The following is a 13,384-nucleotide window of genomic DNA, read 5'->3' as shown; positions in this document are numbered from 1 at the left end:
ACAACTACTGTTGACTGGTATGCCTGGTCGAAAGGGGAATCAGCCCAAAGGAACATCCCCCTACCCGTCTCTGTCATCAGGGTTTGTCCCAGCCCCTCAGGAAAAATAAACCAATGAAAATGAGGGTGCTGACAAACAGGATTTATTCAACAGCTCAGACAAAACAAAGTAAAGAATATAACTATAACCAGGACCCCACCACTAAACATAAGTGACATAAAGCAGGTGTGTGACTGCAACTTGGGTGAATTCCCTCCCCCAGGACAGGACCCAGGTAAGGAAGTAGAGGATTATAAACCCAACACAAGTTCCTGCAGCTTCTGATCCTCACAGCATTAGACATTTCTGTCTTGTGATGGTTGGCCCACTCCCCTCCCTGTGCCATCATGGGTACATGTATGTCCTTGTTTTTGAGGGGTAGCAGCTGGTAGCTAACCCGTTGCATGCAGGTAAGTTCACCCTGCCACAGCCAAAACCTATTTGTGTGGTACTGGTGTACTCTCCCAGCAGCTCCAGACTCTGTCACTCAGAAGGGCAGCACCCTGGAACTTCAGAGGCAGCCCTTAAATAAACTTCTGTTGCTTCCCAAAACCAAATGGGAAGAGGGGGCTTTTGAAACCGGGGGTCCTTTTGAAAGGCTCTTGGCTACACGGGTGGTGTGTGTTTCGAAAGCAGCACTTTTGAATCGCGCATGGTTGCCATTATGCTAATGAGGTGCTGCATATTCATGGTAGCGCCTCATTAGCATCTTCCGAATTCCCTCATTACCATGCTCCTTTTGAAAGCAGGGGGCTAGTGTGGCCACAGACTTTGTGTAGAGATGTGCTATTTCAAAATAAGCTATTTTGGAATAAACTATTCTGGGAATGGCTTATTTTGAAAAAACACTGTTGTGTAGACATAGCCCAAGGGACCTGCTCCTGATGGGGATTCCTATGTGCAATGTGTGCTCTGTAAGGCTGCTATAATAAGTCACTTATTGTCAAAGTTCAGGCACAACCTAAAGGCCAAGATGTGCCCTCATTTTACACATGCAACTCTGAATTGTAAGCATGTTCTGATCAAATCTTTTAACAGTGACACCATATTACAAAGACTCATTTGGTTCCAGTAAGTCAGCTCTCTCATTGGCTAGCTGGAATTTTTACAGTTTCAGTCTTCCCCGCCTCCTTTTACCCTGTTAGACAAACTTAACGCATACTGAGATCTGAGCTGTTGGAACATATTGCAGCAGCCTGAAAGCACTTAGCAACAAGAGCGTGTGGGATGCTGTGACAGCAGCATGTGTGTCCAATCTAGTGATCTCAAGAAGAGCAATTTGGGAAAGATGAGCTTTCACTTTGTTTCTACTTTTTGTAAATTGTGAAGAGGTTTTTATAGTGTGAGGGATGAAGTAACTATCTCTGTGAAAACATGCTTGATGTGGCTGTGTGTTAGCTTTATGTGGTAACAATTACTCCAGGATATTTAATTTGTTCTGAATTTTTCTTGTTTTCTGAAACCATTTTGTTGTACAGAGTGCAAGGTTAAGTTGCTCAGTTTTGTTTTTTATTTGAAACTTCTTTTATCTGTGTACTGTATCACAAACTAACAAGATTTTTTTAAATAAAGAGATACAATATACCAGTATTCAGATATACAACTCACATTATTCTGTTTCTGAAAATAGAAATCACTAATAGGTAGGCAGGGTAACCACAGGTCCACATAAGGGTGTTTGAACAAAGATTCCTACTATTGCTACCACAACTTCAGATGCACCATTGGAAGCCTTTGTGTAGGGGTCAGATATTTGTATCATTCTGTTAGTTAAAGTATTTGTGGGAATGTTGTACTAAAACGCCCAGATATAGCCAAGGCTATAGTCTGACCTTTCAAGTATGTTGTTTTATGGGACAAGAGAGAATAATTTTATTTAGGGTGTTTCTTGAACATGAAATATATAAAAAAGCAGTCTTATACTATGGTGACAAGGAGTTCAGAAATGCATGTAATTATCATCGGTAGTCGTTTTATAAAATGTCATTATAAAATCAGAGAGATTGAAGTGTGGATGGGATTCTTTCTATAAGTCTGCTGGGAGACAGTTTAATTGGTTGAGACTCAGTTTAGACAACTAAAAACAGAAGGCCTTAACTACATTAGAAAATCTTTGTGGTGAAGAGAGTTGTCCACTTAACAATTGAAGGATAAAAAGTGGGATCCAGATTTATAAGCTCATTGTACAAAAATGTGAAGAGCCATTTTTTAACAAATAGCACACTTCACATAGTGCAGTTTTCTGTACCCTCACACTAATCTAGTGATTAAACATACTTGAGGTTTTGGACTCTTGCTTCACAACAAACCTAAATCATGCAGCTCTTAGGAATCACAACACTTTTTTTGCTAGGTTTACTTCCATATTGTATGTTCATTTATGTATCAAACATTCATACTGTATCTTACTCATTTTACTAGATATAGCTATGTCTACACTAGCCCCCTCTTCGAAAGGGGGATGCTTATGAGACACTTTGGCATATACTAATGAGGTGCTGCAATAAATATGCAGTGTCTCATTAGCATAACGCCGGCTGCAGCACTTCAAAAGTGCTGCTTTCGATCGCATGCAGCTTGTCTACATGGGGTCTGTTTCGAAAGAACCCTGCACACTTCAAAATTCCCTTATTGTAGGAATTATAGGAATAAGGAGATTTCGAAGTGCGTGGTGTCCTTTTGAAAAGGACCCTGTGTAGACAAGCCACATGCGATTGAAAGTGGCACTTTTGAAGTGCTGCGACTGCCATTATGCTAATGAGGCACCTCATATTTATTGCAGCACCTCATTAGCATATTCCGAAGTGTCTTTCGAAAGCGGGGCTAGTGTAGACATAGCCCTAGATACACATGTGTAGATTTATACTCATTCCACCAAATTACAAAATGAGTGGGAATGCAGTCACCATTCTGCTCTCAGTACAGTGCTCTGTCTGGGTCAGGGTCCAAATTCTGCCTTTTCTTGGAGTTTGTGTTTATTATTCACTTACCAACAAAACAGAACTCTCAACCTAAACTTTCACCTACATTTGGCTTGTTCCTAGGATGTTTCTCTTCAGAATCATCTCTGCCTTAATAAGATGCTCACATACATTTCTGTATTTATGGGATGGAGTAAATAGGACTCATCTAGTTTGTTTCCTCAGAAGTAAATCTATATTACTGTACAGCCTCCTAGTGCCTGACAATCTTTCACAGCAATGAAATTGTATCAGAGGCAGTCCATAACAGGTGAGGCACAAATCTCAAATAGTTATTTCCCCTCATGCCAAATGTATAATATAAAATAATATTAAAAGTTTGCCTTATTTATATGAAAGAAGCAGCTGTTAGTTGTGGGAGCTGATGCTGCTACTGCTGATGCTGCTGTTAACTGGACCGGCATGGGATGGTGCATAAGACAGGCTCCGGCATGGTGGCGGTTTCTTATACGCATGTATGAGGTATGCTCTGTGGGAAAGAGGATCAATGAGATACAGTCTTCATTCTCTCCCTGTTCAGCCCAGACTTAACTGCAATAGTCCTGCTGTTGCCTTGCTAAACAGTGTTACCACTTCAGTGCCCTTATAAACTGACTCCTGGCCCTGGTAAATTGCCATGGTAACAAGGCAGCCTCTTGGGGCACTGCTTGTCATACCAAGATGTCTGAGCCTTTAGCAGCACTACGTTCTTTAAACTTTTTGATGTTGCATTTTGCTACTGGAGAGCATGAGTAACATTTAAATCAAATCACAGTTATTCCCAAAATCTCCATATATTTATCAACCATATAAAGAAGATTCAAAATGTATTCTGTAGCTTTCTGGAATTCCTGGCAAGGCTGTGCATCCCTTGCCTGAGTTGATGAGTTGTCCCTGGACTGCATTCTTTCCTACTCATCTCAAGGACTGTTTCCTCAAAGATAAGAAATTGCAAAATGTCAGTAGATTAACTAGGTATCAGAGTAGAACAGAGGTTCTGAAACTGTGGGGTGCCCCCGCACCTCAGGGGGACACAGAGGAATGTTTGGGGGATGAGTGGCAATGGCAGGTGACGCAGGATTGCCTCCCCCATGGGGATAGGGAGCACCATCTCCACCCCCAGACTCTTGTAATTTAAATCAAAGGCTCTATTCAGAGTTTAAATACCACTGGAGGAGAAGAACCTGTATTAGCAGCATTCCCTACTTCCCACACATCCCCCAGCAAAGAAAATATGATGACTCATCCCTAAGTCTTAACTTTCTGAGCCTGCTGACTCATGGTAGGTAATTATCTGCAAATCCTAATGGTCCAACCAATCCACAAGCCAGGGTCTAAGCAGGTGACCCCAATGCAGGTATATAGACTCCCAATGAAAACAATTACTCCCAGTCTGCTCAATGTTAGTAGCTTGCTGGGAGTACTCCCAGCTACCTGGTTGTTTTGACCGACTGCTGCAGCTCCAGCCTGTGCCTGCATGGCTTTTCACCCAGCTGTCCTGACAGACAGAAAGAGAAATCCAACACAAATTATAGCCTTCTGGAGGAACACATTTAGAAACTTACAATAATGCTAGATTAAAAAAAAGCTGCAGCAAAGGGAACTAGCACAAGAAAGGATAAGGACATATATCAGCCTTGTGAAATGCACTCTATCAAGCAATGGAAACATTCTAATTTGCTGCATTGGTTTTACATAGTGAATCAGACTCTAATAATAGTATTTTGTTAAGAAACAAGTTCAGCACACATTGCATTAAGCAGTGGCAGCATGTGTTTTTCTTCAAAAACTAAAGTGGAAAGAATGTTCTGACACTTTCAGGACAAGGCATAAAGAAAGCCTTGCTTCAGCTACAGCTCTCAGGTATCACTGGGTATAGGAAAAACCTCACCTCTATCTTAATGGCCAACCAGGTAAGAAAGCTACACAAAATCTCCCTCACAGGCTCAGGTTCTGCAGGCAGCAGGCTCATATATCAAGCTCCACAAGCAATCACAAGCTTGTTACCAAAAAGAGCTGTCAGCATTCCTGTGGGAGAATACTTGCACATTCATCCATCCTTATTAACAGTTGGAAGTTGAGCAGGGGTTTTAATCTTCTTCATGCTAGAAACTACTTTTTCTTCCTTCATGCCATCATACTGCTTGATAATGGTTTCTTGTTGTGGCCTGTTTTGTTTGTAATGTGGAAAATAGCAGAAACATAGAGAAAAGGCTGTCCATAAATAGAAATAGTGAAAATGCCATCCTGCAGTATAAAATGGTATGAAAAGATGCAAAATTTATTATCTTTATTTTCACTATGATGTGCATGTAGGCACTCAGCTACATTGTGCTAGGCCCCCCCCTTCACACACAGTTAACTGACCATTATAAAATTATCCTAAAAAAGGGTAGATAAAGCTCAGATGCAGACAATCAGAAAAAATGGCCCAGAAAATGTAATCATATTAATGAGAAATATGTTATAAATTATTACCTCACAATATAAATGCTTGCAGACAAGGATGCTTGGACTTCTGTACACACACAAAAAATCTCAATAAAGCTACAACATCCATAGGTCTACAGCAGCTTCTATGCTTGCAGTATAAAATATTGTAAGGATTCTCATTTCAAGGTCAGGCTATTGCCCAAAACTATTTCCATTAGCCACTGAAACAAACTTCAATCTTCAGACACCTCAACCTTGAAGTGAAGCTTTCTGGCAAATAGGTGATAGGTTATTACTAATGAAAAATAAAAGCTGTTGCAATTTTTTTTCCAGAATTCATAGTGTGAAACAGTCAAATATAGTCTGAACTAAAGTCATGAAACTAAAAATATTGTGGGTCATGAGCAATTTATTTTAGGTTTCTCTTTCCCTGCTGCCAGTGATTAATTCATACAGTCTATTTTGACTCTGTCATTGTCCTAAACCAAATGCATAATAGAGAAAGTGTTGTGATGAAGATGTATTTGGATATGCAAAAACAGTTTATACAAACATATTGATGGTTCACACACACACAAAAAAATTAAAGCAGGACTACCTGGATTAAAAATATGATAATTAATTCCCTAAAACATTTGGAATCTGCAGTAATGTATAAGTAGCTAAAGGTAACAGCAACGAAGGGTCCTGTGGCACCTTATAGACTAACAGAAAAGTTTTGAGCATGAGCTTTCGTGAGCACAGACTCCCTTCATCAGATGCTGGTCTTGGAAATCTGCAGGGCCAGGTATAAATAAGCCAGAGCAAGGGTGGGGATAACAAGGTTAGCTCAGTCAGTAAGGGTGAGGCTTACTACCAGCAGTTGATCTGGAGGTGTGATCACCAAGGGAGGGGAAGCTGCTTCTGTATTTAGCCAGCCATTCGCAGTCTTTGTTTAAGCCAGAGCTGAGGGCATCGAATTTGCAGATGAATTGTAGCTCAGAAATATCTCTTTGGAGTCTGGTCCTGAAATTTCTTTGCTGTAGGATAGCTACTTTTAAGTCTGCTACTGTGTGGCCTGGGAGATTGAAGTGCTCTGCTACGGGTTTTTGTATATTGCCATTTCTGATGTCTGATTTGTGTGCGTTTATTCTTTTACGTAGAGACTGTCCAGTTTGTCCCATGTATATAGTAGAGGGGCATTGCTGGCACATGATGGCATAAATTATATTGGTAGATGTGCAGCTGAATGAACCCACGATGGTGTGGCTGATCTGGTTAGGTCCTGTAATGGTGTTGCTGGTGTAGATATGTGGGCAGAGCTGGCAATGAGGTTTGTTGCATGGATGGGTCCCTGAGTTAGAGTGACTGGGGTGCGGTGTATAGTTGCTGGTTAGGATTTGCTTCAGGTTGGCAGGTTGTCTGTGGGAAGGACTGGTCTGCCTCCCAAGGCCTGTGAAAGTGGAGGATCATTGTCCAGGATGGTCTTGGGAGGCAGACCAGTCCTTGCCCACAGACAACCTGCCAACCTGAAGCAAATCCTAACCAGCAACTATACACCAGACCACAGTCACTCTAACTCAGGGACCCATCCATGCAACAAACCTTGTTGCCAGCTCTGCCCACATATCTACATCAGCAACACCATTACAGGACCTAACCAGATCAGCCACACCATCGTGGGTTCATTCCGCTGCACATCTACCAATATAATTTATGCCATCATGTGCCAGCAATGCCCCTCTGCTATATACATCGGACAAACTGGGCAGTCTCTACGTAAAAGAATAAAGGCACACAAATCAGACATCAGAAATGGCAATATACAAAAACCCGTAGCAGAGCACTTAAATCTCCCAGGCCACACAGTAGCAGACTTAAAAGTAGCTATCCTACAGCAAAGAAATTTCAGGACCAGACTCCAAAGATAAATTTCAGAGCTACAATTCATCTGCAAATTTGATGCCCTCAGCTCTGGCTTAAACAAAGACTGCGAATGGCTGGCTAAATACAGAAGCAGCTTCCCCTCCCTTGGTGTTCACACCTCCAGATCAACTGCTGGTAGTAAGCCTCACCCTTGCTGACTGAGCTAACCTTGTTATCCCCACCCTTGCTCTGGCTTATTTATACCCGGCCCTGCAGATTTCCAAGACCAGCATCTGATGAAGTGAGTCTGAGCTCACGAAAGCTCATGCTCAAAACTTTTCTGTTAGTCTATAAGGTGCCACAGGACCGTTCGTTGCTGTTACAGATCCAGACTAACACGGCTGCCCCTCCGATACTTAGCTAAAGGTAATTATTTTATGGTAACTAAAGCTCTCGGGTAATTTGGTCAAAAGTCAAACTGCCCTCATTGTTAGCTGAGAGAAGATTTTGAAAAAGATCCCAGGACTAATTTATTTACAGGAATATGTTGTATATTTCCTGTGCTGAACGTTTGTCTTTGAGAGTCTTCATCAAGTGGAGAAATAGCATGAATATTGTTCCCCAACATATTATTGTAACAATTGCATTGCCTTATTCAGTTTGCTTAAACAATCATGAAAGATAACGTTGGATGAAAACTTTGCTTCACCATGTATCCTAGCAATGGACTTAGATCTTCTGATCACTTCTGTGAGAGAAAGAGAACTCATAAACATTAAGTTTCTTTGGCAGACCAGTATAACAAATTCAGTTTTTCTTGTTCTAGAACATGCATATCTTAAAAACAAAAATACAAAACAAGTTTTTGTTACTTGGGATATAAGCAATACATTCATAGCACTGTGTATGATTCTTGGGAGAGGATATCGGGTAAGAAGTTAGGGATGAGATCCTAGAAACAGGAACTGAATAGGTGGCTTACTCTCTAAGGAGTCAGAGCAACTGCATGATAAGATCTAGACTCCCTCTAAACCTGTAGCTCTGAAAGCAGGGGTGGGAGGTTTGTCCTAGAGACTCTAGATTGGGAGGACTAAGTTAGTACAAAAAATTATTTTCTGGGTATCTGCTTGGTGGGTCTTTCTCACATGCTCAGGGTCTAACTGACTGTCATACTTGGAAACAAAAGAATTTTCACTGGGTCAGATTGGCAGAGACCCTTGGGATCTTTCACCTTCCTCTGAAGAATGGGGCACAGGCCACTTGAAGGTTTACGAGAGTGTAACTGGTGAATTCTCTGTAATTCAATGTCTTTAAATCATAATTAGAGGACTTCAGTACCTTAGCCATAGGTTAGGGTCTGTTACAGGAGTGGGGAGGTGAGGCTCCATGACCTGCAACGTTCAGGGGTTCAGGCTAGATGGTTATAGCAGTCCCTTCTAACTTTATGAGGCTACCGTGAAACACTGCAACCAAACATGCCCTCCCACCCTATGGTTTCCATACTTCTGGGACTGGGAAAGACAGCTGTGATGGGCTCCCCTGCCCTGGGATGCCACCAGGAACTGAGGTACCCTGAGCCCTCCTGACCTGCCAGCCTGGTTCCCTTTTACACTATACTGTTGTGACATGTTACCAAGCAATTTCTAACATGTGCCTTCACCAGCTCTCAGAGAGGTAGGGACACACCCAGCTGCAGCACATGCAAGCAGGCTTTTTAACCAGACCCTGTACGTAGAAGTGACTGGTCAGGGGACTGCCAGCCCTGGGAAGTACCCCTCCACCTAAGGCCCCATCTGTCCCCATCCCTGCCCTGCTCCCTCACTGCCTACCTTCTGCTCTCTCCCACCCCATCATTCCCCTTGCTCCACCCGCAACCTACCTCTTCCCCCAACCAAGCTGTCCGAGAGACTAGTGGGGCCAGGGGGTAGGACTAGCCCTGGCAGGAGGGGTTCAAGATCGCCTCCCCTGCACTTATTGACAACGTGGGAAGCAGAGCAAGGCAGCCCCAGTTCATGCTGCTGTTCAGCCACGCTGCTCCACTGCCTGCTGGGGAGTGCAGGAGTAGGGGGTGCAAACCCCTGCTGTCAGTGCATGCTCTCATAGTGCCCCCACCAGCAGCTGGCCATTCCCTAACACCCATGATGCTTGGGGGCACATGACCCCAACTGCCCCGCACCCACGTATTGCCGCTGCCTTTATGGGAAGGCTGGCCTCTCAGTCTCAGCCTGGCCACTGTTTTTCTTTGTGCCAGAGTTCATTCCACCACTCTGTTGCCAATGTCCTTGTGTTGTCACCTTGTGTTGATACCTGCCACTGTGACCTCTGCAAGATGGCCTCTGGATGTTCCAGCTCACAGTGACAAAACCTCACTGCTAGCGCAGGCTAGAGTGTCTCTTCCGCAGAAACCCTGTCCCTCATCAGGTCTCTGAACCCTGCTTAGCTAGTGCATTTCAATTGAAGGAAATAGCATCAATCAAAACAGGCTGAGTACAGTTCTGCAGCCCTTTACTCATACGATAAGGGGAGTATTTCATCACCCTGAAATTCAAAATTGATCACTTGGGCAATACAATAATTCTGGGGAGGGTGCTGGGGAAATTCTGAGTGTGGGTATACAGAGAAAATCTTTGACCCCCAACACAAGGGTCTGGGATGGCAAATCAGAGCAGAGCAGGGTGGGATGAACAGCAGCTGCTAAGTAAAATCACTCTTCCTGGTGGCAGTGGCAGCTGCTGCTCTTCCCTGCCTGGTAGTAGAGGTCCTTTACTGCAGGTAACTGGATCTTTTAGCACCTGGTCAGCTGTGCTGACTGGATGCTGCACTTCACTTTGAAACCAGACATTCCTGTGGCAAACCGGACACCTGGCAACCAGCATTTCCTCTAATCTTTTCCATTTATGTGCAGACCTTTTCCATCCATGTGCAGAGTAATTTTTATGTGCACCAAGGCATGTGTGAATGTGCACCACCAGTAGGAAAAAACAAATAAACCAACCCTAGCTGTGGGTGCTCTGCTAATCAGCTGGGTGGCATCTGAATCTCTGCTGAGTGGCCACATAAGCACACCACTTATAGGGAACACTGGCGACAACCCTACTGAGGTGGCCTTTAATCTACTGGTAAAAGGCTGAACCAGAGAATAAGAGTGAAAGCCATAAATGTGCAAATCAGAAAGAAGGCACAATACAGTAGACCCTATGGCGACTGGGGGAACAACCCACCACGGGCAGTGAATAGGAAGACCATGTCTCCCTGTTCCAAATATGGGACAGGGAGATATGGGTTGGGGAGGAGCAGCTCCTCCCAGCTCCACCAAGCCGTGGGGAGCTGGGAAGGAGGAGGTCGCCCCCAGTGCTCCCAGAGGCCGGGGCAACAGCAGGGCCAAGGCAGCTGCCCACACTCCCCCCGCCCCTTCACCGAGGCTGGAGGAAGTGACTCCCGCCAGCACCTGCACAGCTGCTGGCAGAAAAGGTCAGCGGGGTTGGATCCAAACGTGGGATAATTCGTCCCTTTTAAAAAATAAGTCAGGACGCCTTTTTGAGTCCCAAATACGGGCCTGTCCCGCCTAATAGGGACCGGATGGTCACCATATCAGTCATAGATTTGCTGCGTCCCGTCTTGTGCCGCGCCAGGTGGGCTCCCTTGCTGGAGCTGCTGAAGGAACGTCCGTGTCTGGGCTCGAGCAGGGCTGCCTGGGAAAATGCCGCCTGGCCATTGGCCTAAGTCACCCCGGCCGTGTAGTCATCCCGCCCGGCCATTGGTCTATTCGCCACGCAGCTGCGCGCGCCCGGCGCTGCTCAAGGCCAGGCCCCCCAGAGCCGCCCTACGCGCCGCCTCCGCCGTTGCCCAGAGGCCGGTTGCTAAGCAACCGCCGGTGTGTACGCGGCCGGCAGCTGGACAATGGCGGAGGCCGGGTCCCTTCCGCCGCCTCCCGGGTCTGGGCTGCAGCCCCCGCCCGCCACTTTCTTCGGGCCGCTGGAGCCGGGGAACCCGGTGATCGTCAGCTGCGAGTCCGAGCTGCGGGACTTCTTGGGCTTCATGCGCCGGAGTGCGGGGGCGGCCGAGCCGAGGCGGCGAGAGCTGCACAGACGCGGGTACGGGCAGAGCGCGGGCGCAGCGGGGCTCCCTGCTCTCGGGGGCGCCCTCTGCCGGCTGCACACCGCCTCGGGGCCTATAGCTCCCGTCCCGTCGCCCTCCTCCGGACCTCGCCCCCATCCCGCCCCAGGGCCCCACTGCCCCCACCCAACACCCACCTGGCCACTGCGCCGGGACCCTGCAGCCCCCCACCCCCTGTGTAACCTCAATCCGACCCCCGCCCCAGGCTGCGTCTACACGTGCACGCTACTTCGAAGTAGCGGCACCAACTTCGAAATAGCGCCCGTCACGTCTACACGCATCGGGCGCTATTTCGAAGTTAACTTCGACGTTAGGCGGCGAGACGTCGAAGCCGCTAACCTCATGAGGAGATAGGAATAGCGCCCTACTTCGACGTTCAACGTCGAAGTAGGGACCGTGTAGACGATCCGCGTCCCGCAACGTCGAAATTGCTGGGTCCTCCATGGTGGCCATCAGCTGGGGGGTTGAGAGATGCTCTCTCTCCAGCCCCTGCGGGGCTCTATGGTCACTGTGGGCAGCAGCCCTTAGCCCAGGGCTTCTGGCTGCTTCTGCGGCAGCTGGGGATCTATGCTGCAGGCACAGGGTCTGCAACCAGTTGTCAGCTCTGTGTATCTTGTGTTGTTTAGTGCAACTGTGTCTGGGAGGGGCCCTTTAAGGGAGCGACTTGCTGTTGAGTCCGCCCTGTGACCCTGTCTGCAGCTGTGCCTGGCATCCCTATTTCGATGTGTGCTACTTTGACGTGTAGACGTTCCCTCGCTGTGCCTATTTCGATGTTGGGCTGAGCAACGTCGAAGTTGAACATCGACGTTGCCGGCCCTGGAGGACGTGTAGACGTTATTCATCGAAATAGCCTATTTCGATGTTGGCTGCACGTGTAGACGTAGCCCCAGGGCCCTACAGCTTCCTCCCAACACCCGTCTGGGCCCTGCCCCTGTGCACTGGGACCCTGCAGCCCCACCCCCAGTGTAATTTCCATCTGGACTCTTCCCACTGTGTCCTGCCTCAGGGGCCCAAAAGTTCCCCCTCACAGCCTCCATCTGGACCCTGCCCCTGTGCACTGGGACTCTGCAGCCCCCCTCTACCATGTAACCCTCAATCTGGACCCTGCTCATTCTGTCCCACTCCAGGGACCATGCAGCTCACTCCTCAAACCCTGTCATCCCTATCTGTAGGGTTACCATATTATACCTTTTGAAAAAGAGGACACCCCTGAGAGGGAGTGTATCTGTATCAGTATCTACCACCGCTGTATTAATGTACTAGAAATACTATAATACACTGTGCTCATGGAGAAAGCATAATTATCGCGATGTCCACCAGTGCCACCACCAGTGTTCTCGCTAATCTTTTCCATACATTTGTGGACTTTTCCCATTCTGATGCAGAAAAAATGTTTATGTGCATCGAGGCAAGCGTGCACCACTAATAAAAGCTAAAAAACTAACTGTGGGTGCTCTGCTAATCTGCTGGGTGGTATTTGACTCTCTCCTGAGCGGCTGCACAAGCACATAACTTCCAGAGAATACTGACCACAACCCTTCTAGTCTTCTTGTCCCAAAAGTACTCAGGATTTTCTCCTCACCTCCAATTTGACACTCTTCCTGCTGCTGTGCTGGATTCCCTCCTACTGTCACATCTGCTTTAACACTCAGGTGTTTAAAGAACAAAAAATGAAATTTGCTTAAAATTATGAGCTTTCTTTTTTAAAAAAATACATGTTGGGTTCTTTTAATCTGCCTCCTGTTTTTTCAGCCCAGAAGGGTTTATGTTTTCCAGATTTTCTGCACAGTCATAAAGTCTAGACACTTCACATGGCTTCAGATGTTAGGTGAAGGGTTTAGGTAAAACACTAAGTACAGTATTGTGAAAGTTGCAACATTGCACTTGGCCACCTGGAAGCTGCTCTTGCTTTTTCTTATGAAAATCAGGTCACCTTTCCAGTGACGAATCAGCATTGTGTGGGTATGAAAGAAATCTACTTGGGTCTAATG

General features: G+C 46.2%; 1 protein-coding gene across 1 annotated transcript in view; it reads left to right on the top strand.

Moving 5' to 3' along the window:
* The first annotated feature begins 11,171 nt into the window (after positions 1 to 11,171).
* The window catches only part of CFAP54 (cilia and flagella associated protein 54), a 315,059-nt gene continuing 312,846 nt past the window's right edge, over positions 11,172 to 13,384 (top strand). The window contains exon 1 of the mRNA XM_074983979.1: positions 11,172 to 11,371. Within this exon, the coding sequence (XP_074840080.1) occupies positions 11,178 to 11,371 (194 nt within the window). The 5' untranslated portion in view covers positions 11,172 to 11,177. The remainder of the gene's footprint in view (positions 11,372 to 13,384) is intronic.

The sequence above is a fragment of the Carettochelys insculpta genome, chromosome 1 (genome assembly GCF_033958435.1).
Source record: "Carettochelys insculpta isolate YL-2023 chromosome 1, ASM3395843v1, whole genome shotgun sequence".
Taxonomy (NCBI): Eukaryota; Metazoa; Chordata; order Testudines; family Carettochelyidae; genus Carettochelys; species Carettochelys insculpta.
This window is presented reverse-complemented; position numbering and strand designations above follow the sequence as displayed.